Source organism: Petaurus breviceps, unplaced genomic scaffold, assembly GCF_028583685.1.
Source record: "Petaurus breviceps papuanus isolate PSGF00001 unplaced genomic scaffold, PetGlider_PUasm1.0 90701, whole genome shotgun sequence".
Lineage (NCBI taxonomy): Eukaryota > Metazoa > Chordata > Mammalia > Diprotodontia > Petauridae > Petaurus > Petaurus breviceps.
In genome coordinates, this window is record NW_027187316.1 from 9076473 (window position 1) to 9103516 (window position 27044).

A 27044-nucleotide genomic window follows, 5' to 3' on the forward strand; every position below is an offset into this window, starting at 1 on the left:
TGTTGACCGTAGGACTATAGGTAATGAGGCCAGACAAGGGAAGTTGGATCAGAGAAGGGGTTGTAAAGATGATATCAGAAAGAAGACAAGAGGAAGACTCGGGGAGGTAGTGCTTGGAGTCTAGACAACTGGGGCACAGGAAAATAGCCTGGCCTATTCTTATTCAGCCACTTCAGCTGGGCCTTGAACATCCCTCTTACCTGCTGACCTTGCATGCCTTGTACCAGCCTCCATATTCAGCATAAGGTATGCCATCCCGGTGCCGGTTCTGCAAAAGGAAGTGGGGAGAAACATGAAAGATAAGGAAGGTTATGAGGTGAGAATAAGGACAGTGCTAAAGCATTCTTAAGGTCAGAAGCTGGGCTGGGAAAGGTACTCAGCCAAAAGAGGTAGTCGAAAGAAACTTGGTGGGATTGGGGGGGGGGGTCGGTGTAGGGAAGAAGAGTGAAACAGAAATGAGTACAGAGCCATCCTCAGTGTCCCAAGGTCTGTACTCCCAGACTCACTTTGCTCATTTCCTCCCGCTCCTCTGCATGCATCCATATGGGCTTGTGGTCATCTGGGGAGGGGTAACATGGGACAGAAAATAGAAAGTTTAGAACAATATGCTGGGTCTAAGGAAGTCAGATCCTAGGGGCACACCACACTGCTCCTGGGTAGTAGGGTCTAAGTCACCCCTGGGAGCCACTGTAGCTTTAGGCCATGTTCTTCCCTTTGACCACCCCCAAGTCCCACACACCCACCATCCACAGACCCAAACTCCTGCACATGGGCCCTGGTTAGAATTTCCTTGTACAGAGTCTCAGCTTCTGCATATTTTCCCTGTTTCAGGTAGCAAGAGGCCTGGGGTAGGAGACAAAAGGGACAGATTAGATATTAAGAAGAGATGAGAAGAATGGGGGGGTCCAAGAGAGGAACAAGGTTTCTCTCAGGCAGGTTATAGGACAACTTCCCTGGCCCTCCCCTAATCTCTCTCCACTGCCCTCCACCCCAAATCTAGCCTTCCTAATACTGCCTTTTCCCTAGTTTAGCACTAACTTCCCAGCATCCCCTGCATCAAACATCACTCTATCCTTCCCCCTCTCCCCATAAGAGGGCTTGGTAAATTCTGAAATTAGCCAGTTCCCACATCCTAGAGCAGCTCTCACCCAGAACCCTGGGGTGGAGATGAGAGAAAGTACAGAACTAGAAAGGTAGAGGCAATAAATGTAAAGTGCTTTGCAAACCTTAGAGTGTCATATAAATGTTAACCATCATCATTATCATGACACTGCTACTACTCCATCTATTCCCCCCAAACAGTGTCTCCCTTTGGGGAATGACCAAAGGAGGATTCTGAGGGCTCTGATAGCCTTCAGGGCTCCTTCCTTCTTCCTGTTCTGTCCTCTCCTCACCAGATTGTTCTTGGTGCGGGCCACATTCGGGTTGTCCGGTCCTAGTTGGCTCTCATAGATGGCCAGGGCCCGGCCATAGTACCGCTCCACTGCTTCATATTTGCCCTGGTTCTGACACAGGAGGGCCAGGTTGTTCAGCTGCTTTGCCACATCTGGGTGGTCAATGCCCAAGACCTAGCAGGTAAAGAGAAAGGAGGTAGGTGGAAAATGAGCCAGAAGGGGGAGAACTGAAGAAGAAAGCAGAGAGAAAAAGGCTAGGCCTGGGGCAGAATTGAGGAGATAAAGAGGGAGAGTTGGAGAGGAAGAATCCCAGACTTAGGAAGAAGGAAACACCTTTTCTCGGATCTCCAGGGCTCGCTGACACAGTGGCTCTGCTTCCTTATACTTGCCCCTCTTCCCATAGAGCACAGCCAAATTGTTGAGAGTGGCAGCCACCTGTGGAGAAAACCCCATCCCTGTCAAATGCCAGCCCTGAAAAGACAACTCAAAGCACCCATCAACCCAAGGGTATAGGACTTCCCTTAGGGACATAGAAGCTGCCACTCTAGGGATGCCTCACTCCCTTCATCTTTCTTTTCAGCAAATGAGTTCTATTGAGGAAATAACTAGATAGGATTTAGAGAGTAGCTATCCTAAGCACACCCTCCCCCTATCTGAAAAGGTGTAAAGGAAAAGCAGACATGCTAAGATGGGAAAGGGGAAGAAGAGGGAAGGATGCTGACCGCTGGGTGGTCCTGGCCCAGGGTGCTCTCACGGATGCTCAGGGCGTCATTCAGCAAGTGGGCTGCCTCCTTATATTTGTTCTGGTCCCTGCAGGGGGACAGGAGCCCAGAGTTTATGGGGATAGGTCATCCTGTACCTACATGATCCCATCTCCCTCTAGATAGCCCACATCACCCCCACTAGTCACACCTTATTCATATTTAGCCCTCCTTTCTTTGGGGTAGAGGGGACAGCTAGAAAAGATTCTCCTTCTATGAGGAGGACAGAAAGCCCCGTGTGAATACCACTGATACCATAGAACCTATATATGGAACAAGACAAGTCTTTCCCCTGAGGAAAGACCAAGGAGAAGAGACAGTGACTGATGTACAGGAGACAGATGTAGCTTAGATATAGGAGTCTTATGGGAAATGGAACAAATCAGAAGGCCTACAACATAGGAGTTAAAAAGGCAGAAGCTGGGGGGAGGGGCAGGAAGGTAAAAGGATCCAGGAACCTTTCTATCATCTCGAGTTTTCTATGTACACTGCACACAGATAAATAAATGTTTATTGTTCTAGTTTTTGGTAATGATCAGGAAGACCTAAGGGAAATTGAGAAATAGAGAAAAGGGCCTGAAGTAGGGTTGACTAGGATGATAAGCGGGAGTGGGAACATGGGGATGGAGGAAAGCCTTACCGATAGACCAAGGCAAGGATGTTGAGCATGGTGGCGACATCAGGGTGCCCTCTGCCTGAGGTGCGCTCCAGGTCTTCTAGGGCCTGTTTGCAGAGTGGTACTGCCACCTCATATCTGCCCTGAGCTGCATACTGGATCACCAGGTTGTGCAGGGTCCGCAGCCTTGCTGGAATCTCATAACCCCCATGCTGAGCAGCCGAAGCGCCCTTGGGCACTGGGACAGTACCACCCCAATCTCAGAGGCTGGCACTGTGTCCACAAAGGACTCCTTTACTCACCTGAATCCCACCTCTATCCCCATTGCTTCCAAGCTCATGGCTTTTCCCTCCATCAATGGGCCCCACCCTAAGTCCATTCTTGGTTCTTACCTCCTCCTCTGCCTCTGCCTTTTAATAACACATATAACTTCCTATACTTCTCACCCCAATCCCTTTATACTCCATGCCAATTTCTATGTCCTGCTATGCCAGAACCAGGGCAAGAATGAGGAAGTACAGTGGTACCAGAAGTGGGCTGGTTTATAAGCTGTCTATCTACAAGAGGCAATTGGGGCCAGGGAGCACAGGCTCTCCTTTCTATCTGATTCACCCTCCAACCCCAGGGACAGACTCACAGTCATGGTTGGGCTCCTCTTCTTCCTCATTGGGGAAGAGATCATCCAGGGAATCCTTATTGGAGTTGCCCTCTTTCTCTTCCTAGAAGAATTGAAGCAGCATCTTCCTGAGAGGAATGTAGGAACTGTACAACAGGGCCACTAACTTACAAAACCATCCATTCTTTTGATTCTAGGAAGGATAGGACTTAACTTAAACAAAAGTGGTCTCTTGAATTTTTAAAAACCCAGCCTCACAGTCACCTATGTTAGAATGCCACATACCTCCTTCCTTACTATTCTGCCTATGAACCACCTCCTTCAGAAAGCTTTTTCTTATCAACCCTCCCCCATTTCCCAATGTGTTAACACAATCTCTACCTCTTTCCTCCCACTCAATTCAGGTAATTACAGCATTGTATTGATCTGTACTTATGTGGATTATGTGTCTGCCTCATCTGTCCTGAAGGCAGGGAGTGTATCTGATCTTTAATGTGTACCCCAAGCATCTAGGCTAGCACTAGGCCCTTGCCAATACTCAAGATAGATTTGTTGACTAACACTCACTGTTTTTTTGATCATTATTATTATTTTGTTAAATATTTCCCAATTACATATTATAATTTTTTAAATAATCTTTTTTTAAACTTTGAGTTCTAGATTTTCTCCCTTCCTCCCACCCCTCCCCCATCCCTGAGAAGGCAAGAAATTTTAAATTGATTATATTTGTGAAGGCTGACTCTCATTGTTAAGAAGTTCTTCCTTATGTCTAATTTTGTTTCCTCAAGGAAAGATCCTTTCTCACCATAAAGACTATCATCCATATTAAAGCACTGTTTCCCATGGTTTCAGAAAAACTTGGCAAGACTTATATGAACTGATGCAAAGTGAGCAGAACCAGGAAAACACTGTACATAGTATCAGCAATATTGTAACAAGATCAACTGTGAAAGGCTTAGCTACTCTGATCAATACAATGATAATACAATTGATCAATACAATGATCAATACAATACAAAGGACTTATGAAGGAAATTGCAATCCACCTCTAGAGAGAACTGATGAGCTCCGAGAGCAGAATGAAACTTATCATTTCACTTTATTTTTCTTGCTTTTTTTGGGGGGGGGGAGTAATGAGGGAGGCAACATGGTTAATATGGAAATGTTTTGCATGACTTCACATGTATAATGAATATCATATTGCTTGCCTTCTCAATGGATGGGAGAGGGGCTGGAGGCACAGAGTGAATTTAGAACTAAAAAAAAAAAAAGAATAGAAAAGATGTCTGTAGTGCAAAAAAAAAAAAACAAGAAAAAGAAATACTGCCCCCATCCTACCTTTTCAACCTAATTTCCATTTAATCCTCTATAGAAGCCTTCACATCAGCACAAATGATGTACCTCCCCCCTCTCTCAAATACTTGCAAATACAAATACTTACCTATCCCTATTTTAGGCCTTCAACTCCTACTTTAGTGCCTCAGCAGAACAGCTGGATTTAAGTCCAACTTTGGACATTTCCTAGTTCTGTGGCTTAACTCATGGAAATTACCTAACCTCCCAAAGCATCATTTATCTGTAAAGATGTGGACAATCCCCCTTGCACTGTCTCCCTCCCAGGGTTCAAAGACTCTGACAGTGGAGGGCAAGCTGTGGCAGATCCTATTAAAATGGGAAAGATGTGATGGACTATGTGTCTAACACTCTAAGGACTAGGCCAGCTAATTTTGGAGAGTCATCTCAAGTTCAGCTGCATGCTGATGGGTGGGGGTTTTTTTAGTCCCTTCAACCCTCAGAGACCATCTAATAAGATATAAAAGAAGTGTCATTTGTGTTGGTAAAGGGAACACCTCCAGTAATGAAATTATACCCTGGAAGTATGTGAAATTATATAATATGAAGTTATACCCTGAAATAATACCCTAGGACTGACGAAGTGGCAAAGTATAAGGAGAACTGGGCATGGAACCCAGCAGCAACTGGGTTTGAATCCTAGCTCAGGCATGTCCTACCTGTGTGAATATGAGTAAATCAACTTAGTCTTCCTAACCCTAACAGTCTTAACTGTTTAACCCCTAAAAGGGGGCAAAGACATGTACTATCGACCTCACAGTACCGTTGTGAGATGAGGTCTATATAAACCTTAAAGAGATACATAAACATGAACACATTATTATTGGTCACAGTACTAAGCACATAGAAGGAGTTCAATAAATCTCTGCTTGTGCCTGCTCACTGGCCTACCCTCTACCCAAGCCCTGGAACTATGTTCCTTTCCCTCTTGTGTTCCTGGTGGCTCTTTCCCTGCAACCTTACTCACCGCAGGGGGTCCATCTTCATCATATTGCCGAAGCTGCCCCATAAACTCCAGGTGCTTTTTCTCCTCCTCCAACTGGGCTACTGCCTGTTCACTGCGCTGCAGGCGCTGCTGGGTACCTGCCAGCTCATCTCTAAGCCACTGGTTCTCCTGACACAATCTCCGCACCTGGGCCCTAAGCTTCTGCTTCTCTGATTCCACTGTGCCCAAGTGGTTTGCCAGAGCCAGCATTACCTGGAAAAGAGGATTAGACTGAAAGGCCTGTGGCAATGTGGGAAGAATACTAGATGGGGAGTTAGAGTGCTTGAGTTCAAATCCCAGCTCTGCAACTTACTATCTCTATGACCTTGGAAAAGTCATTTCACCTGTGTGGGTCTCATATTCCTCCTCTGTAAAAGAAAGAGGCTGGACTCAACATCCTCTAAATTCTCTTTCATCTTTAAATCTATGCTCTTATTAATACCACCAGGTGTATGGATGGAGGACAGCTGAAAAAATGATAAAGGTGTGTTATAGATGGAGCATTAGTTTCCTCACTCATTAAAATGAAGGAAGGGACTAGGAGATCTCTAAAACAGAGAGCAGGATACAATGGAACAGAAAAATGTAGAGGCCAGATCCACGTGGAACAGAAAGTGCTCTCTTTTACTAGGATTTCTTTTTGTTGAGTCATTTTTCAATCTTGTCCAACTCTTTGTGACCCCATTTGGGGTTTTCTTGGCAAAGACACTGGAGTGATTTGCCATTCCTTCTCTAGTTGATTTTATAGATGAGGAAACTGAGGTAAACAGGGTTAAGGGACTTGCTCAGGGCCACACAGCTACTATGTGTTTGAGGTTTGATTTGAACTCAGGGAGATGAGTCTTCCTGACTCCAAGCCTGGCCCTGGATCCAGTGCGCCACCTAGCTGCACCCTTAGCTATTCAGTTCAGCTCAACTGTTCTTTCCTCCCAATAGTTCTTTCCTCTGCTCTTTTATCTCTTTTACATAAGTCAAGTCGATAAGGACTTATTAAGCATACACTATGTACCAGGTACTGTGCTAAGTGCTTGAAGATATGCAAAAAAAAAAAAGTGCTTGAAGACTGCAAAAAGGCAGTCTTTGATCTCACAGGACTCACAGTCTAATGGGAAGACAACATGCAAATGACTATATATAAAAAAGCTATATACAAGATAAATCAACAGAGGAAAGATACTAGCACTAAGAGGGGCGAGGAAGGTTTCCCACAGAACGTGAGATTTTAGCTGAGACTTGAAGCTGGAGAAGCTGGAAGACAGAGAGGAGGAAGCACAGAATTTTGGCCAAGGGAGAGAGCCTGGGAAAATGCTTGCAGAGGGGAAATGGCATGTTATGCTTGAGGAACAGTGGGAAAGCCTGTGTCACTGGATTGCAGAGTAGAAGGTGTATTAAGACTATAAAGGTAGGAAGGGACCAAATTATGAAAGGCTTTAAAAGCCAACAGAAGATGTTGTCATTTATCTTAGAGGTAAAAGGGAACTACTTAGAATTTATTAAATAGAAGGGTGACACGGTCAGACATATGCTTTAAGAAGATCACAACTGAATAGAGGATGGAGTTGGGTTGGTAAAGATTTGTGGTAGGGAAACCAGCTAGAAGGCTATTGCAATAGTCCAGATGTAAGGTGCTAAAGGTCTGCATCAGAGTGGTTGCAGTTCCAGGGGGGTACAAGGGGTGTGTACAAGAGATGTTACATAGATAAAATTGATAGGACCCTTTTTACTGACCTCCCCACAACACACACCTCCCTCAGTTTTTTCCATCAATTTGTCCCTCTCTCCCAGTTACTAGTCCCAAATTTCCCCCACTCATTCTTCCCTTGAAATCTTACTCTTATCCTATCCTCCATTCCAACCCTTTATTTCCCAGTTTCCCCAATCTCACCTGTGCCTCCCCCAGACCCAGCTCAATGTTTTCCATGGAACGGCGAAGCTGCCGGGCCTTCTCATGTACCAGTCCAGCTTCATGGCCCTCATGCTGCAGGCACTGAATAGCATGAGCCAGGCTCTGCAATACTGCCTGGTGCTCGCTCCTTAGTGCTTCCAAACCCTGGCTCACCAGTCGAGTGCTCCCCAGGATCTCCTCTTGGCTCAACCGGTGCGCTGATGGCTCTTCCCGCTGTCCCAGCACCAGCCCCGACATCCTGGGTCAGGGGATCCCAACCTGGGCTGGGGAGTAATCACGGGACAGACAGAGACAGTGAGAAAGGGGGCTGTAACAATTCTGTTTTATGGGAAAGAGATATCACTGTGAGAGTAAGAGAATAGAACTGAATATACTAGGGAAAGCAAGACTCAACATGTGGAGATTAAGACTGGAAATGAGTAAAGTTCAGCAGAAGAGACATAGTAGGAAGAGCAACTGACTTCAGAGTTGAGGAAGGTGTTGAACAGGAGAAATATACAAACATCACAGAAAGCGTTAGGGAAGAGGATGGTGGATAAAGGGGAGGGATAATGGGTTTGGGAGGAAAAACCAGGACTTGGAATTGGGAGAGAGGGAGATGGTGAAGGAGGTCAGGGAAAGGAATAATAAAGCAGAAGAAAGACAGAGGAAAACTACGTTCTAGAGAAGGAGAAAGAGGGAAGTAACAGTTCTCACGATGTATAACAGACTGGAAGAACCTCAGCAGCAAGGGTTTAACACAGTTGTCTTCATGAAGGTTTAGTCCTTTATTTCTCTTAGCTACTCAAGGTGCCTTAATCCCAATCTCACTCAGCCCTTCTTATCTCTGCTTCTCCTCCAATTATTATTCTCTACCCTTTTCTTCCCCATGGACCAGTCATTGTCCCAAGCCCTATTACCCCAACCAAGGGCAAAGCCTTGGACTGCAGGGCTGAGGCAGTAGCCAAGAGCCATGAGCTATGAACCAGAAAGAACCTTACTCAGCTCAGCCGACTGGGAGACGCCCTATACAAAGTCCAAGAGTCCAGTACCGCCCCAACCCCCTCCCCCCAACTATTCAAAGTACCTGCCACAGAGCCCCACCTAGAATAAATGCCCTTCCTTTTGCTGTATGCCCAGGCCCCAAACCCTCCCAAAGAACCATGTCCCCTATTTCCCCCAAGAAACATTAAGCCAGCCCCGAGCTCAGATCCCCTAAAGGGGAAAAAACACGAGTAAGGAGAGAGCATGCCTGGAAACCTAAGAAAGAGCAAAGTTCTGTTTACCTAGGTTTATTAGTCAAGAAGGATCCCTGTGCCTAGAGGAAGGCGTGAGTACAAGGGTCTGTTTATGGGGAAAAAGCAGTGGATACTCATTCTGCTTTGCTCCTCCCACCTCTACCCCAGGCAATTAAAGGAAGGGTAATTCCCCAGTATAGGTGAGCAACATTTACTAACTTGCAAATTCAAGTCTTATTTTCCCAAGATAAACTAGGAAAGCAGAAATTTCATCTGCCTGAGAGTCGGAACATTATGGTTTGAGTCTCTGAGGTTCACTAGTAGGTATGGCTTCCTGAACTGGGGTAGGGAGAGGAGAGAAGACACATAACCCCCTACCTATCTGGGTATAGGGGGTGGGTTTGTTTATCCTGAAAGTTATAGTAGTTATAGAAACTATAATAAATAATGATATAATAATATAATGGTAAATAATAATGTAACATATAATAGTTAAATATGTTATCTTCTCTCTAACCTGACAGAACGTGTGTGTGTCTCAGGGTAGAGATAGGGGAAATCTATTTGTCTGTTGCCCAAGGAGTCAGCAGTGTGTCACCTGAGGAAACAGAGAGATAACTATGTATCTATCGATTCAAGAGGAAGAGAGGACCAAGTTTATCTGTCTTGCTGAGTGGGAAGGGTATCTGTCTGGAGATGCATGCCTGTCCCACCAGAGTGGGTAAAAGTCTGGGATAGAGAAGGATTAGGAGAGAAACTGCCTGTCTGTCCTACTAGGGAATGATTATGTGTATATGTCAGTCTCTTTGTCTTAGGAAGGGATGAAAATATTTATATGTATGTCTGCCCTAGGAGGGAGTGAAGATGTGTATCTATTTGTCCTAGCTGGGGATGAGGGTATGCATCTGTCTGTCTGTCCTAGGAGGAAATGAGGGCATGTATGTAACTATCAAAGCGAAATGAAGATATACGTATGTTTACATATGTATGTGTACATATACAGTCTCTGTCTATCCAAGGAGAAGTGAGTGTGTGTTAGTGTGTCCCAAGAAACAGTGAGGGTGTCTATCCAAGGAAGAGGTTCTTATCCGAGGAGGGAGGTGTGTCTATCTGTCCAAGGAAGGAGTGAGGATCTGTAGGTGTGTCTGCCTCTCTGTCCAAGGAAGAAGGGAGGGTCTCTATGTATCTGCTTGTCTGCCCAGGAAGGGAGTGAGTCTATGTGTGTCTGTCTGTCCAAGGAAGGGGTGAGAATGTGTACATGTGTCTGCCAGTCTGTCCAAAGAGGAGAATGTATATATGTCTTTGTGTCTGTCCAAAAAGGTCTTAGGTGTCTGTCTGTCTCAGCAGGGAGTAAGGATGTGTATGTGTCCGTTGGTCTGTCCAAGGACGAAGTGAGCGTCTCTAGGTGTCTGTCCTCGGGAGAGGTGAGGGTGTGTCCATCTGTCTGTTCCGGAGGTATCTCTCTCTGCCTGTTCCGGAGGTATCTCTCTCTGCCTTGGGGTGCCAGGGTGGGATCTGGGTCCCAAGCCGGTCTGACTCGGGGGAGAGGAAAGGAGAAGAGGGAATTCTGCCAGAGACTCACCCTTGCTACGTCCGTCTGTCCGTCGGTCCGCCCGATCCCCCGCCGGTACTGCCCCCTTAAATCCAACATGGCCGTCGCTCCAGGCAATTGTTTTGACGGCTCCTGGGGGCGGAGTCTATCTCCGGTCACGCGGGCAAGAAACCTCTCCGGGACTGGTCGTGGCCAGAGACGCCCCAGGGGGCCGACTTCTGCGTTCCTGGACCCACCCCTCCAGCGCCTCCTAGCGTAAGCTCCCTTCCGGATGACACCGGACCCAGGGAGTTGTGTCATCAGAAGGCGCCGGGGTGAAGTGGGGAGACGGCGTGTAGAACCGATCCCCACAATGGCCCTGCAGGCTCTGTCCCGGGCCTTGGGCTCCCTCAGCCTGGCCGCCGGCCAGCACCCTGCCGCGCAGGTAACCGTCCTGCGGGGGTTTCAGAACTTGGGCCCAGCGGCCTGGGCCTGCGGGAGTGGGGGAGGCTTGGGGGGTGGAGCAATGGAACGGCTTGACCCTAGCTGTGCTCATTCCAGCGGCCGTCCCCGGCCTGGGTTATAGGGCTGGGCCACACAGGGCAGGGATCCAGGAGTGCTGGGTAGTGTCCCTGTCTCCCAGCCCTGTCCCCAACCACCTGTGTGACCTTGGCCAAGTCATTCATTTCTCTGCTCTGGGCCTTGGTCTTCCTATCTCTAATATGAGGTTAATAATCCTGCCCTCCTCAGACCTATTTAGAGAAAGTCCTAGCTGTTACTCCAGAATGTCAGAGCCAGGAGGAACTGACACATTTTGCAGAGGGCACTGAGGCATAGAGGCGGATTGATATAGGTCGGTGGGATGCCAGATAGTGTGTTAGATTTAGAGTCGGGAGGGCCTGAGTTCTAATCCTGTGTCAGACATTTACTAGCTGTGGGAGATTGAGCATGTCACTTAACCTCTTGCCAAATTCAGTTTTCTTATTTGCAACGTTAAGATAATAACAGTACCTACCTTACAGGGTTGTTGTGAAGACCAGATCAAGTGAAATAATACATGAAAGTGCTTTGCCAGTTTTATTAAATGACAAATTGAAAACCTTACTACTATTCTAGGCTTAGCTAGAAAGTTTTTGCAAATAGGAAAGATTATCATGGTTATCATCATCTTTAGTATTAGTATCTAGTTACCACTACAGTATCCAGTCATATATCATGAGTTGTGGGCCCAGTTGGGTGTCGAATCCTGGTGTGATGTAACAGTGGCAGGGTGGTTCAGTGCAAGAATCAGAGTGCCTGGGTTTAAATCCAAGCCCACTTTTTCATCTGTACAATGAAGGAAATTGAACTAAATAACCAAAATCCCAATTAGCTTTCAATCAATGATGTATGTGGGTCTGGTGGGAGAGACTATAGGTACATCTGAAAAATATACTTAAAGATCTATGATGTGATATCATAGGATGTGTACACCTTCAGCTGAAACAAAATGCCCCCTCTGCACACCTCAGTATGTGATAATTTGCTGTGGCTCAAAACCCTCAAAACTTTATCACATTATGTCTAGCCTTTTTTCTAAGCTAGCTAGACTGGTCCTTAAAACAGCAGACACACATTCCATTGCAGACACTGGTCTGCAATTGAAGCCTTTGCAACTTCAGTAGTAGATGGGGCAGCTAGGTGATACAGTGGATAGAGTGCTAGACTTGGAGTCAGGAAGATTTATCTTTGTGAGTTCAAATCTGGCCTCAGACACTAGTTAGTTCTGTGACTCTAGGGAAGTCACTTGCTTCAGTTCCTCATCTGTAAAAAATGAACTGGAGAAGGAAATGGCAAACCACTCTAGTATCTTTCCAAAGAAAACCTCAAGTGGGGTCACAAAGAGTCAGAAATGAAATGACTGAACAACAGCAACAAACTGTATACAATGTGGAAAAAAACAGACATTATCAAAAGCAGTAGCTAATTCAGAGGGACAAAGTACTCATTTTATTGCTGGGTGGGATAATGGAGCAATAGGAATGACCTTATCAGAGTAGATTCAACTAGGGAAGGTCCTCCAGATTTCTGGGAGGAGATTAAGTTATGAGTCAAGTTTGGAAGGAAGTGAAGGTTCTGTAGGAGGCAAAGAGGAGGGAATTCTGGGTAAGGAAATTTCTTTTTCTTTTTTTTGGGGGGCAGTCAGGGTTAAGTGACTTGCCCAGCTTCACACAGCTAGTAAGTGTCAGGTGTCTGAGGATGGATTTGAACTTAAGTCTTCCTGACTCTAGGGCCAGTGCCACCTAGCAGCCCCTTAAAGAAATTTCTAATAAGTAGAGAAGGGTAAATTGTGTGTAGGGCGACAGTTAAGACAAATGTGCCTCTGTTTAGAATATATTTGTAGCATAAAGGATAGGATTCTTGGATCATACTAGAAATTACAGTAAAAAAACTGGCTTGGGAAGCTTCCTAGTAGTGAAATGCTATGAGCTGAAAGGAACCCCCTTCCAAATGAACTTTCCTGAAATAACTCCTTAAGTAGAGTTTCTCTCTTTGTCCCCAGGTGATGAATAATGTCTTCCTCCAGCCTTCCTCACCTATGGTGCTCATTGGCTGCCGATCTTTCCTCACCTCTGGAGTCCTTAATGCAAATATTGCTTCCTGGAAGAGTCGTACCAAATATACGATCACACCAGTGAAGATGAGGAAGTCAGGGGGCCGGGACCACACAGGTAGGAATAATACTAGGTATGGTGGAAGCAGTATGGGGGAGAAATACAGTGAAACCTTAAAGCTTGAGCAGCTTATGCTCCTTGGTCCCTGCATGGGACAGGGTAACAGAATGCTGTATGAGACAATGGCTTTGGTGCGGATACAGAGCAGCAGACAACATGGCCTTCTAGATATGGCATAGTATGAGTGTTGTAGTGAAGAATCAGAAAACCTAGAGCCAAATCTTTGCTCCACTATTTATTCAGCATGTGACCTTGGGCAGGCCATTTAAGCTCTCTTCTCTGTGCTTTTCTTCTTAGCAAAATGAGAATAATAATATTCTCATTTTATTATATTATTATAAATCATTTTTACATTATTATATATATAATTATATATTATTATATATTATATGCCTTAGAAATACTTTTTCTGAATCTGTGAGTGTTCTTTCCTTCCTCAAATACCTTTGTTGTTAAATTTTTTCAAGAAATAATGTTCTTTAGTTAATATATAGTTATATATATTATATATAATACATATGATTATATATAATATATTATAATATTCTCATAATATTCATACTGTCTACTTCACAGGGGTTGTTGTGAAGACAATGACATCATATATGAAAAGCATTTGTAACCGTGAAACAATATCTAGATTATTACAGTCTCTGAACACTGGGGAGCTTATGTAGTCGAAGATATTTTTTTTTTTGGAGGCAGTGGGGGTTAAGTGATTTGCCCAGGGTTACACAGCTAATAAGTGTCTGATCCGGGATCTGAATTCAGGTCCTCCTGACTCCAGGGTCAGTGGTCTATCCACTGTGCCACCTAGATGCCCCAAATCTAATTTCCTCAATATGTAGAGGTGGTGAGGTCTTTCCAGTAGAAAAAAAACATTGGATTTGGAGTCCAAGGACTTGGGTTCAAATCCTTGCTCTACTTACTGTGACCTTGGGCAAATCAGGTAAGCTCTAAGATGTCAGCATTTTCATCGGTAAATGAAGGGTTTAGACTAGACAGCCTTTGACATCCCTTTGAGCTCTAAATCCATGATCCTACTTCAGTGACCTGTGATGTCACAACCAGCAGAGAAGTAAGCAACCAAAGAACCAAACAAAGCAAGTGAACAAGTGCAAAATGAAGAGGACAGCAAGATGGCAGAGTGGATAGAGCGCCGCGCCTGGAGTCAGGGAAAGGAAGACTCATCTTCCTGAATTCAGTTCCTTGCCCATACACGCTTTAGCTGTGTGACCCTGGACAAATCATTTAACTCTGCTATTCTTAATTTCTACGCCAGTGAGATGTGTTGGAGAAGGAAATGGGAAACCACTCCATATCCTTGCCAAGAAAACCCCAGATGGGGGGCACAGAGAGTCAGACATAACTAAAAACAGCTGAACAACCACAGACTAAATAGCATAGTGCCTGGAAAGATGTCTAGTAAATGAGTGATCACAATGAGATGGGATTAGTCAGGAAAAGCTGGGTTAACCAGGTGCGGTTGCTAAAACCTGCTCCTCCTCCAAACTTCCCTATGTGACTTTTCCTACTCTATAATCCTCCATATTCAGCTATTAACCTAGAGCCTGCCCACACAGTGTCTGTCACATGCATCCCCTCATTGCCCCATTCATCATAACCTCTCTAGGTCAGGCCTGTCTTTGCTCACCTGGCCTACTTTAATAGACTGAGTAGCCTCCAATCTTGTTCCACTCTAATCTCTTCTTCACAATATTGCCAGAATACTCTTTTTATACACGTGATGTCCTTCCAAAAAACTTTCAGATACTCCCCATCATCTTCTAAATGTTGAGAGATCTATTGTTCCATTGATGTTGGTACAGGCTTCACAGGACAAAACCTTTCCAAGTGTCCTGATCAGTTGTTGTCTCTCCTGTGCAGCTTTGTTGGTGTTATGCTCCATGTGCTTCTGTTGACTTTTGGGCACCCTACAACTTTACTTTTTCAGAAACTAGTATTCCATCACTCATGACAATATGGAAGAATATACTAGAAGAACATTAATGTTTAAAAAAAAATTGTGTCTGTTTCAGGGGAAAAACTTGAGGTCATTAAAATCACTGTGCAATTTCCCAAAAGTGATTCAGCCTCTTCTTCCCCTGAATTCTGGGTACATTGTTTACGTCCAAGATACATGAATGAATGACTGACTGAGTGGTGTAGTGGATGGATTACTGGACTTGGAGTCAGGAAGACCTGGGTTCAAATCCTGCTGTAGATACTTAGTAGTTGGGTGACTGGGCAAGTGACTTAAGTCTCAGTCCCAGGCTCACTTTTCTTCTTTGTAAAATGGAGATAATAAGAGCTCCTGCCTCTTAAGGTTGTTGGGAGGATTAAATGAGTGTATATAAAGCACTTTGCAAACAAGTACAATATAAATATTGATGGACCAGTTTTGTGAGTTATTTCTCCAGCAGCATATGAATAGGTAATAGACATTCTTTATCCACTTGGTTGTTTCCTTCAGAGCTAGTGAACTGTTTTATATGATTGTGTAGTCTCTTATTTATGAGGTCCTGCATGTTACAGGGGGCAGTGGATAGAGTGCCAGGCCTGGTGTCAAGAAGACAAGTGGCCTCAGACACTTAGGTAGCTGTGTGACCCTGGACAAGTCACTAACCCTCTTTGCCTCAGTTTCCTTCTCTGTAAAACAAACTAGAGGGGCGGCCAGGTAGCACAGCTAGTAAGAGCACCGGCTCCAGTATCAGGATGACCTGGGGATTGAATCCAGGCTCAGACACTTAGCACCCACCCAGAAACATCTGGCCGTGTAACCTTGAGCAAGTTACTTAACCCCGATTGCTTAAAAAAAAAAAACAAGCTAGAGAAGGCAATGGCAAACCACTCCAATATCTTTGCCATGAAAACCCCAAATGGGGTTTCAAAGAGTTAGGCACAACTGAAAAAGAACTGAACAACAACAACACGCAGTGTTACAGAGCTTGATGTGATCAGCAAAAAGCTGTTTGCAAACACAAGCACCTGAGGAGGACCTTACACAGCAGACAGACATGGAATTACTGGCCCACTTTGACAATGGCTCTCTAATGGATGTCCTCCATGATAGTGGCAGATAGCTTTGTCCTTTATACAGCTCTTTTTTCCATGTTAATAATCAGAGGGTCATTGCACAGCCACCTTTGTTGTTAAATCTTTTCAAGAAATAATGTTCTTTAGTTAAGGCCACTATCCTTTGTATCTGTTCCATTATCTCCATTTACATTACCACTATCTGAGTTCATGCCCTCATCACTTCCTTGGATTTCTGCAATAGCATCCTAATTGATCTCCCTTCTCTCCAATTGTTCTCAATACAGCTGACAGATTAATGGTCATAAAACAGTTCTGGCCATGTTATTTCCCTCCTCAAAAAATCTTCAGTAGAACTTTATTACCTTCTCTGGGCAGTTAGGTGGCATAGTGGATAGAATGCCAGACCTGGAGTCCAGAAGACCCTCCCTGAGTTCAAATCTGGCTTCAGACACTAGCTTTGTGACCCTGAACAAGTCACTTAACCCTGTTTGCCTCAATTACTCATCTGTAAAAGGAGCTGGAGAAGGATACAGAAAACCATTACAGTATCTTTGCCAGGAAAACCCCAAAAGGGGTCACTAAGATTCAGACACAACTGAAAAACTGAACAATTGCTTCCTCAGCCTAGCATTCAAAACTCCTCACAGACTGGCTCTGCCTTGCTTTCTAAACATTTCACATTGCTTACATCATGCACTTGAAACTCCAGACAAAATGCTTACTTGTTTGCTCATCAAATTTGTTAGCCTTTTCCCTGTCTCCATGCGTGGAGTGTACACCTTTCTTATCTCTATTTCAGAGAACCTTTTGCTTTCTTCTAAGTTTAGCTCAGGCGCCATCTTTCTTAGAAATACCTTTTCTGAATCTATAGTGAGTGTTCTTTCCTTCCTCAAATCTTATCTTATATTTACATCTCTGGGTACGTATTATATCCTCCTAGTAAAATGTAAGTTCCTTGAAGGAATGTTTGACTTATTGTTAAAGGCATTCTGGAGGAAGTGGATTTTGAGCTAGGCCTTGAAAAAACGAAATTTCAACTGGCATGTAAGAGGGGAAAGATATAATGCCGATAAAGGGAATAATATGGTTCTGTTGGGCTGAGGCATCACTTCTTTGTACCCCCTTGAATAGGATTTCTTTCCCTACCAGGAATATGAAGTTTCTTAACCCAAATTGTGTTATACTCTTCTTCTCTTTCCCATAGGTCGAATCACAGTGCATGGTATTGGTGGAGGCCACAAACAATGTTACCGGATGATTGACTTTCTTCGGTTTCGGCCTGAGCATGAGGCCAAGCCGGGGCCTTTTGAGGAGAAGGTCATTGATGTCCGCTATGATCCCTGTAGGCAAGTAGCAAGTATAGGTTTTAAGGGAGTCAGCCAAAACAGGGGAACAGAGACTGAAGGAAAACATTCAAAGCCAGTGCTTCTGAGAAAAGTTGAGGGTCTTCGGGGAGGGAATTCTAGGGCTTCAGAGATAGCCTAGATTACCTGATTATGTATCCTTCACCTCACTTCACTCAGGTCAGCAGACATTGCTCTTGTTGCTGGGGGCAATAGGAGACGTTGGATCATTGCCACTGAAAACATGCAGGTGGGAGATGTACTCCTTAATTCCAACCACATTGGTCGCATGTCAGGTGAGGGAAAGCCACAGCCTGGGCTGAGGGTGAAAGGTCTGACTGATCGTCAGGTGAATTGGCCTGGGAGATGGTAAGGATTCCCAATTAAACTGTCTTTTAGTTGCTGCCCAGGAGGGGGATGCACATCCTCTGGGAGCTCTGCCCATTGGGACTCTGATCAACAACCTAGAGAGTGAGCCAGGCCGGGGTGCCCAGTATATCCGAGCTGCAGGTATGAAATGAAGGCTGTGTGAGGATTGGGTGGGGGCATCTGAAACCACAGAAGTGGAGTGGGAAACTCATTCCCCATGATCAAGGCTGTTCACCAAGAAGGAAAAAAAAAACAACTCAGGAAACATGAATCAAGGTAACAGTTCCCCCAGGAAATGCCATGAGGATATGATCCTGTTGTCAGGTTGAAGCGTTCTGTCCATCCTGTTGCCCCATGTGTCAGTTCTTGGGTTATGTGTTATAGAAATGTTGTATAGAGATTATTTGAGGGGAGATCTGAGTTGGGACTCTAACACAGGAACCTGTGGTGTGCTTTTGCGGAAGGTCAATGGGACAGCCATTGTTCAATTACCCTCTAAGAGGCAAATGCAGGTATGTGTGGGTGAAAGGGGGAGGGTGGCATGAGAATTGGCAATAAATGTACGCTTTCCTGGATCAGGTGTCTCAGGGTTCTGGGATCCTTCAAGGCTTTTGTGTGGCTTTCCTTGTTTCTTTGCTCATTGAAACTGGGATAAAGGGGAAATATTTTTCTCTTCATTCACTTCACAGTGAGTTTTCTCTGTCCCTCACAGTGCCTCTCCTCTGCTACCTCTAAGTTCATCATTGCTGCCCTTTGTTCTGGATTTTTTTGGAGGGTGTGGGGAGCCCCGTTGGTCTCCCTTGTCAGGTTTAGCATATGCTCTGCTCTCGGCTTTTCTCAGTGCATCCTGCCAAGCTATTTTCTCCACTATAGCTCCTGCCCTCACCATCTCTTTCCTCCCTAGGTGCTAGAGACATGTATGGCCACGGTGGGCCGGGTGTCAAATGTGGATCACAATAAGCGAGTCATCGGAAAGGCTGGACGAAACCGCTGGTTGGGCAAAAGACCCAATAGTGGACTCTGGCAACGCAAGGGAGGTTGGGCAGGCCGAAAGATCAAGCCCCTACCCCCTATGAAGAGTTATGTGAAGTTACCTTCTGCTGCTGCCCAGAGCTGACACCCAGACATACTCCCCTGCCTCCCAATAAACTGACTCCTTCTGACTGGTCTCTCTCCTCTTATTGCAGCAGAGGGACAAGAGGAGCAGCCCAGCCCCGTGGTGTTGGGGCCAGGAGCAATGTGTTAGACAGAAAAACGTGCCAGTGGCATTGAGGACAGGAGGAACATGTCGTGGGGGATACTGGGGACAAGAAAAGGAACGTGCCGGGATGTTGACTGGAGGGGGAGGGTGCCAGGGGTATTGAGATGGAAGGGGGTTTTGGGAATAGGAGGAGGAACGTGTCAGGGTTGTTGGGGAGGGGAAGAGCAACGTGCCAAGAGTATTGGGGATAAGAGGACTATTCCAGGGAGTTGGGATGGGAGGAGGGGCGTGCCAGCGGTCTCTGGAACGCGAAAAGAGGAGGGTGAGGCGCAGAGCCGGTGCATCATGGGTTCTCCCCAGTGCCCCGCCCCATCTAGTTCTTTGGCCTCAGCCCCGAAGACCTTCGGCTTTCCGTAGTGCTTCATAGCCAGAAACGAGATACTGCTGAGGAGGTGACGGGAGCTGGGAAGAGCCATGCCCCGCCATGCGCGGTCGTATTTCAATGGGGCTCTCCTCCCCCAGTTCCGATAGCAGTTGAGTGTGGCCTCTGAGACTGGCGCACACTCCACCCCTCCCCAAGGCAGAGCCACCCGAACCTACAGACCTGGCCCCCAGTTCTATCCACGCCCTCTCCTTCTGGCTCGGGAATGCCTCTGCTCCTGAGTGGCATTACGCAGGCGCATTGGGCGCCCTCCAAGGAACGTTTCATCCTCGCGCTCCCCTCCTTCTCCCCCCCCCCCCCCCCATTTGCCCCTGGGCTCCACTGCCGCGCTGGCTCGGGCTCCAAGACCCACCCCTGCAGTCCCACTCACTACGGACGCTTCTGCATCAGCCACACCCTGTTCTCCACCCCTCCCTGCCGGAGTTCTTGTGCTCTCCGGCTGCATGCATCCTTCTCCCGGTTGTCCCTTCTCTGAGCCTGCCCACCCCCACTCCTCCCCTCCCTGATGTCATTTCCCACCCTTCCCCAGGGTCTCTTTCCTGGTCCGAGCTATTACCTGTCTCTTAATCCTTGAACATATGGTGACTCCTTATTATCCTTCATCCTCCCAAGTTATATTCCCCAGTTTACCTTACATAGTCCCAATTGTAGCCTCATCCTCTCTGGCAACTGAAAACCTCTGGTAACACCCTCTTGCTCACACCTACAGCACCCCTACAGCCCTATGCTTCTGTCTCTGTCCCAGATCACTGGTCCTGGGCTCCTCTTCCTTTTGTCTATTCTGATGTGATATATCAATTCTGCCCAACAACCTTCTGCCATGTCCCCATAGCCGCTTATTTCACAATGAGTACTTTTCCTCACTCTGCTCCTTTTCCTCCTCTGTTCTAGGTGCCCAGGATGGTGGGAGAACGTAGAAGCAGAGATTTGCTGGTGCCGCTGGGCCCACGACTGCAGGCATACCCTGAGGAACTGCTGCGGCAGCGCCAGGGTCATGATGGGCATCCAGAGTACTTGATCCGTTGGACTGTCCTTCAGCGTGGGAAGGAGGGTGGAGTAAGCGGTGGCAGCTCCCTAGAGGGCAAGGCAGAGCATATCCTCATGTGGCTCTCAGCCCCGGAGGTCTATGCCAACTGCCCCATGCTACTTGGTGAACGAGCACCAGCCAAGGGGCCACAGCATGAACCAGTGGGGAGTGTGGGCGCCTTTCCCCGGGATGCCGGGGGGCTGGACGAAGCCTCTCTGGGAGAGATGGCCACAGATGTGCGAGGACTGGTGCGGAGAGCTGCCCGGCAGCTGGATGGGGGCGGGGGCTCCAGTCCTGCGGCCTCTGTGCTGCACACGATCCACGTGCTCAGCGCCTATGCCAGCATCGGACCCCTTGCTGGTGTCTTCAAGGAGACAGGAGCCTTGGACCTGCTTATGCACATGCTGGGCAACCCTGAGCCCCAGATCCGCAGGAGTGCTGGAAAGATGCTACAGGCCTTGGCAGCCCATGATGCTGGTGAGGGCCCGTGGGGAAACAAAAGGGAAGCAGGAAAGCAGGTGGGACAGCAGCAAGACCTGGGATGAGGGTCCACTTGCAAAAAGAGGATGTCAGGACCTTTTGCTTTCATCAGAGTGAGAGCGATGTCTGTTTGTGCTCAGTTGCAGTGAACTTAGAGCTACACCTTCACACCCATTGATGAAAGAGAGATGTCAACAGAAAAAGTCTCTCTCTTTCGTAGAGTTTAGAACTTCCTGGCCAGATGTTAGAACAGATGGTTATCGTGTAAGACAGAGTCTCACTTCTCAGAGCACATTGGTCCCCCTGTCAGCCTCTTTGGTGGGAAAGGACCTGGTTCTCCTGGAGGGTGGAAGAGAGTGAGTGTGAGAGAGGCAGGTGATAAGAGTTGAGAACTGGGCAGAAGGTGGTAAGTGGTTTCCCTGGGACAGGATGCAGAGCAGGGCTTGTATTTTAGGGAGCAGGGCCCACGTGCTCCTGTCACTGAGCCAGCAGGATGGCATCGAACAGCACATGGACTTTGATAGCCGCTCCACTCTGTTGGAGCTGTTTGCAGAGACCACATCTTCTGAAGAGCACTGCATGGCCTTTGAAGGGATCCACCTGCCCCAGGTAACCTAAGGGAGTTGGGAAAAGGACTGTGGGCTGGGCTTTTATCCCCCAGTCTGTTGGCAGTAGGGTTAGAAGAAGCAAAGTGGGGAGATCACTAACCTGAGCTGAGGGTATTTATCCTACAGATCCCTGGAAAGCTGCTGTTCTCCTTAGTGAAGCGTTACTTGTGTGTCACGTCCCTCCTGGACCAGCTAAGTAGCAGCGTGGAGCCAGGGTCTGGGGAGTGGGGGAACCGGTGCTCCCCTAACAAGGCCTCCAGTGTGGAGAAGAGCCGTGGACAGAGGGAATTGGAGTTTAGCATGGCCATGGGCAACCTGATTTCAGAATTGGTTCGGGGCATGGGATGGGACCGGGGCCCAGGGAGGCAGCCTGTATCTCCCCCTCGGCCTGCCCGCTCTATCTTTCAGCCCCAATCATCTGTGCCAAGCACCATCCTCCCGACCCTACTCACCCCTAGCTCCCCCAGGAGGCCAAGCCGGGCCTTCAGACCACGGTCTGAATTCTCGAGCCTGAGTGGCTATGCTGACTACGTTCAGGAGACATTGCAGCCAGGGATGCGTGTTCGAATGCTGGAGGATTATGAGGAGATCAGTGCTGGGGACCAAGGCGAGTTCCGGCAGAGCAACAATGGGATGCCCCCTGTACAGGTATGTGTGAATGAGTTGGGAATGGAAACTTGGAGGGATAAGAGAGAGTAGTTGTATACATAGCAGGTCATGAAGCAAGCTGGGTTATAGTAGCATCACTAGAAGAGCAAGAGGAAACCTAGAGAGAGTAGGGGAAGGTTAGAGAATGACAATATGTTTCCCCATCCCACCCCACCCCCACCTCATCCCTCCCCAGGGAAAGAGAATGGCCATTAACTAAGAGTTAAGATAGATGATTCCTGGTAGGTGGGAAGGAAACAGAAACAAACAAGTATACTGTTACCCACCTTCTCTTCTCATTTGGCAGAGGAGAGAGATGCATGTTTGGGTCCTTTGTGTCTTCCCCCAGCCAGCCTTCACTCTGGGGAGAGCTACCCAAGCTCTGGATGTGTGAGTGGCTATTATGGAAGCACTAGGTTGCTCCCCCTGGCCCAGGTAACTAAACTTCCTCCCCTCTTCATGCCCCAGGTGCTGTGGCAGTCGACAGGCCGGACATACTGGGTGCACTGGCACATGGTGGAGATTCTGGGTCTTGTAACTGAGGACAAAGTTGCTGCTGAGCCAGAGAAAGGAACAGGGGGCAGCAAGTACCTGGCCCAAAGTATAGGTGAGCTTGGGGAGGCCAGCACACAGATTCCTTAGGGAGTGGTATATGGGGGCTTCTCTGGGTTAGAAGAACAGTAACCAAAGAAAGATGTTTCCTGTGACCATGAGCTACCCTGAATGGGTCCAGTATTCACATTCTACTGGAGAGTTGGTCAATACCCTCATGCTTGTGCCAACAGCTCCTCCTTCCTTAGACTGGAAACCACTTGTGGGATTGTATGCTGTGCCATACCTTAAACCTGAGACTCAGAGTAACACAGAGTCTGAATGCCTGAGCCAGGCTGAATGGTGGGAGCTGCTTTTCTTCATAAAGAAGCTGGATGGGCCTGAACAACAGGAGTTTCTCCATATCCTCCAGGAGAACCCAGACGGGGAGGTATGTTGGGCCCAGGAGTGGAGCTTTGAGAGGTTTGTCTGATGGTAAAGGGGAGGTGAGTCAGGTTGGCAGGGGCTAGTAAATGGAGAGCAGGTCAGGTGAGGGGCTTCAAAAACTGGACATGGGTGTGAGGAACGCATGAAAGCCCAGAGTAGAGGAAGATGAGAAGGTATTCTAAGAAAGGTATCCTCTGTCAGTCCTAGCCCCTACTGCCCAGTAGAATAAGTTATCATCATTATTGATAGATCCTAGAGGAGGAAGAGGATGTAGGTGAACTCTTACTGCCAGTGGACTTGGTAAAGAAGCTGGTATTAGCACGCATTGGGCAATGCCAGGGCAGCATCCACAGGGCCTGCTTAGCTCTCATGTCTAGCAAGCATGGGCCACTGGCCAACACAGGAAGTTCAGCCAACTCGGCCCCTGTAGTGCCTCAGGATACCTGCACCCCCAAATCACCATTGCCAGAGAAAATCAAGGTGGAGGCCGAGCTCCACAAAGCATAGAATGATTCCCATCTATTCAGTGGGCTAAGGCTTCTAGTGGTTAGGCAGGAGAGAATTAATCAAAACTACCCAGCACCTTTTCCTCCCAGTTGGCAGAGGAAAGAAAGACATATGTTTGGTTCCTTTTTGTCCTCTTCACCCAACTTCCGCTCTAGGGAGAAGCTGCCCAAGCCCTGGCTGTGTGGCTTTTATGGAAGTGATACTTGGAACGGACCTTATGTGCCCTATGTCTGGATTCTAGTCGAGGTTGCTCCCCCAACCCCCAGTTTCATACTGGGTGGGACTGAATTTTCTCCCCTGAGGAGAACCCAGATGGGGAGGTATGTTGGGCCTAGGAGAGGAATTGTTATAGGGGTGAGGCAGAGCAGACAGAACAAATATCCATCACATTCCTCAGCTAGATTTTATAAGCCCTTTAAGGCAAGAAACTTGTTTTATGTTGCTTCGTATTTACTTGTGATTTGTAGCAAAAAGGAATGTGTTCAAACCTTAGCTTTGCCACTTAATCCCTTGTGGCTGTGAAGTCACAATTTCTATGAACCACGTTTATTTGTAAAATGCATAGTCTCTAAAAACCTTCCAATTTCAATTCGGCCTGGAAATTCTCAAGGCCCCAGATTTGTCACATGTATGGGCTTATGACAGCCCTACTGAAACAGGAACAGAAATAATTGTTAAAGGTTCCCATAGTACTAGATAGTAGGGGCAGCTAATAGACACTAGCTGTGTGACCCAGGATAAGTCACTTAACAAACTTAACAGGACAAATATAGAATGCCAGCAACACAGTAAGAGAGCAGTCAGTCAATGTGAAAAAAAATTTTGGGCAAGTAATTTTCCTCCTCTGTAAAATGAGGAAGTTGGTCTGAAGAGGCCTTAAAGGACTTTAATTTAAATTTAATAAATAATAATAAAAATTTTAATTGATATTTAAGATTTAAATTTTTAATTTGAATTTAAATTAAATCTTTTTTTTTTTTGAGGTGATTGGGGTTAAGTGACTTGCCCAGGATCACACAGCTAGGAAGTTTGAGACCAGATTTGAACTCAGGTCTTCCTGACTCCAAGTTTAGTACTCTGTGCATTACATTATGCTGTTTCTTAATGGAGAGGGCTCTGGAAAGTTTGCTGAAAGGGAATCTATTGAAAGAATTAAGAATAGCAGTCGAGATTGAAGAATAAGAGGAAGCAGTTGAGCCCAGCTTTCTGCTGCCCTTCTCCACAATGATCTAGATTCTCAAAAATGCACCAGGCTGAGTTCTGATCAAGAAGGTGAAGAAAAAGTCCAAGTGAGTTCTTTTTCCAACCTGTGATATCTTAGGGTGACGGGCAGATAGGTCTGTGGATCCCGGGTACAGGATCTGGCCAGGAACATGAGACACATAGCACCTGGGGACTGAAGGAGGGCTAAGGTGAAGTATCAGGAGAAGAAGAAGCAGAGTAGAAAGAGATCTCCAGGGACCCTAGAACCTCTAGCACTGGGTGCAAGAATAGGTGCCATCTCTGTCACCCACTACCCATTTCCAGGTCACTAATCTAGGGCAGAGAGGAGAAGTTACCTTCACCCTGTAATGAACAGGGAACAAGTTAAGAGAATGTAGATGTGTGGTTCTGATCCCAGAAGCAGAGCAGGGACTCAATTCTAGCCTTTAGCCCAGTGTGTAAGCTCTTAGTGGAATAACCAGGGCAGGAGTTCCAGACCAAAGAGGAGTGAACACTTCAGGCACTCTGAACCTGCAGAACCTCCCAGCAGGCTAACAGTGATTAAATCCAGCAGCAGTCTATGGGAACTTCCAAACAAGGACAAGCCAACAGACCTGGAACTGGATCAGGAACTTGCAGAGCTCAGACAAGGAGGGCAGAAAACAGAATCTCCCTGAATCACAGTACTTTGGGAGCACTGAAAGGTTGCCAGCACCCAGACTGAGCTGTGAAAGCAGCAGAAGGACATAAGAGGAAAGAAATTCAGGCCAGATATCCCAGCCATCCCTAGAGCCTGGCACTAACAGCAAGTCCAAAGTGAAAAAGCAGGTTGGGAAGCATTTGCAATCAAAAAAAGAATTCAGCAGTAAATTACTATATATGAATGTGTATTCATTCATGCTACACATACACACACACACACACACACACATATATTCAGCCATAAATTACTGAAGAAGACAGTAACTTGAAAACATCTACAAGAAAAGACTCAAAGAAAATGCAGATTGGACACAAGTCCAACAAGAATTCCTAGAAGAGTTAAAATGAGTTTTAAAAAGATCAAAAAATTATTTTAAAAACCAAATGAGAATAATAGAGGAAAAAATGGAAAAATAAGTGAGAGAAGAAAGATATGAAAAGATAATTAAAAGCTGGGGGTGGAGGGAGGGGGGAGAAGGAAGGCACAAAATTTTACCAAAGAAAATAACTACTTGAAAATTAGAATGGTCAAATGGGAACTAATGACCCCATGTAACATTAAGAAATAATAAAACATAGAAGCCTGAAAAAAAATAGAAGAAATTGTGAAGTATCTCATAGGAAAAACTACTGACCTAGAAAACAGATTGAGGAGAGATCATTTAAGAATCATTCAACTACCCAAATGCCATGAAAGAAAAATCCTAGATATTGTATTAAAAGAAATCATAAGAAAAAACTGCCCAGACACATTAGAGGAAAAGGGCAAAGTAGAAATTGAAAGAATCCACTGGTCACCTCTTGGAAGAAACCCAAAATGAAAACTCTCAGGAAGATTGTAACCAAAATCTAGATCCTAGGTCAAAGGAAAAATACTGCAAGCAGCCAAAAAGAAAGGATTCAAGTACTGGGGAGCCATAGTCTGGATCATGTAAGATTTAGCAGCAACTACAATAAAGAAATGGAGAGCTTGGAATATAATATTTCAGAAGGCAAAGGATCTAGAGTCTAGACTTACAATCAAGAATAACCTACCTAGCAAAACTGAGTATAATCCTACAGGGGAAAAAATGAACCTTTAACAAAATAAAGGAATTCTAAATATTCTTGATGAAATGACCAGAGCTGAGCAGAAAATTTGGTATACCAACACAAGTATCAAGATAAGCATAAAAAGGTAAACATAAACAAGAAATCACAAGATACTAAACAAAGTTAAACTGTTTATATTTCTTATATGAGAAGATGGTACAAATAGAACTTTAGAACTTTATCACCATCAGGGTTCATAAAGAGAGTTTAACTAGACAAAGTGCCTGAATATAATTCTGTTATGTTTATATGATCTCCAAAGAAGAATGGAAAGGGTGGAAAAGAGGAATGTACTGGGAAAGGGGAAATGGA

At 46.1% G+C, this 27044-nt stretch overlaps 4 protein-coding genes across 6 annotated transcripts in view; 3 read left to right on the top strand and 1 right to left on the bottom strand.

Moving 5' to 3' along the window:
- Nucleotides 1-8616, bottom strand: part of KLC4 (kinesin light chain 4) — an 11961-nt gene extending 3345 nt beyond the window's left edge. Inside the window, exons 1-12 of the mRNA XM_069065985.1 lie at nucleotides 8328-8616; nucleotides 7611-7894; nucleotides 5708-5938; nucleotides 3409-3490; nucleotides 2796-3009; nucleotides 2117-2204; nucleotides 1728-1829; nucleotides 1395-1568; nucleotides 744-843; nucleotides 507-559; nucleotides 201-268; nucleotides 8-14 (exon numbers count right to left, since the gene is read on the bottom strand). Of these exons, the coding sequence (XP_068922086.1) occupies nucleotides 8-14; nucleotides 201-268; nucleotides 507-559; nucleotides 744-843; nucleotides 1395-1568; nucleotides 1728-1829; nucleotides 2117-2204; nucleotides 2796-3009; nucleotides 3409-3490; nucleotides 5708-5938; nucleotides 7611-7868 (1377 nt within the window). The 5' untranslated portion in view covers nucleotides 7869-7894; nucleotides 8328-8616. The remainder of the gene's footprint in view (nucleotides 1-7; nucleotides 15-200; nucleotides 269-506; nucleotides 560-743; nucleotides 844-1394; nucleotides 1569-1727; nucleotides 1830-2116; nucleotides 2205-2795; nucleotides 3010-3408; nucleotides 3491-5707; nucleotides 5939-7610; nucleotides 7895-8327) is intronic.
- MEA1 (male-enhanced antigen 1) overlaps nucleotides 1-27044 on the top strand; it is a 323822-nt gene that overhangs the window by 256831 nt on the left and 39947 nt on the right. The window lies entirely within an intron of this gene.
- Nucleotides 10655-19007, top strand: MRPL2 (mitochondrial ribosomal protein L2). 2 transcript variants are annotated; one of them, XM_069065964.1, is made up of 7 exons: nucleotides 10655-10824; nucleotides 12922-13090; nucleotides 17337-17478; nucleotides 17656-17771; nucleotides 17875-17985; nucleotides 18283-18356; nucleotides 18749-19007. In XM_069065964.1, exons 1-7 carry the CDS (start codon nucleotides 10672-10674, stop codon nucleotides 18959-18961), a joined length of 978 nt encoding a protein of 325 aa, XP_068922065.1. In that variant the 5' UTR covers nucleotides 10655-10671; the 3' UTR covers nucleotides 18962-19007. The 2 variants fall into 2 exon arrangements, with proteins under 2 accessions (XP_068922065.1, XP_068922066.1); XM_069065965.1 differs by lacking the exon at nucleotides 18283-18356.
- Nucleotides 19802-27044, top strand: part of CUL7 (cullin 7) — a 30726-nt gene continuing 23483 nt past the window's right edge. The window contains exons 1-5 of the mRNA XM_069065951.1: nucleotides 19802-20991; nucleotides 21449-21603; nucleotides 21729-22250; nucleotides 22719-22857; nucleotides 23036-23232. Of these exons, the coding sequence (XP_068922052.1) occupies nucleotides 20388-20991; nucleotides 21449-21603; nucleotides 21729-22250; nucleotides 22719-22857; nucleotides 23036-23232 (1617 nt within the window). The 5' untranslated portion in view covers nucleotides 19802-20387. The remainder of the gene's footprint in view (nucleotides 20992-21448; nucleotides 21604-21728; nucleotides 22251-22718; nucleotides 22858-23035; nucleotides 23233-27044) is intronic.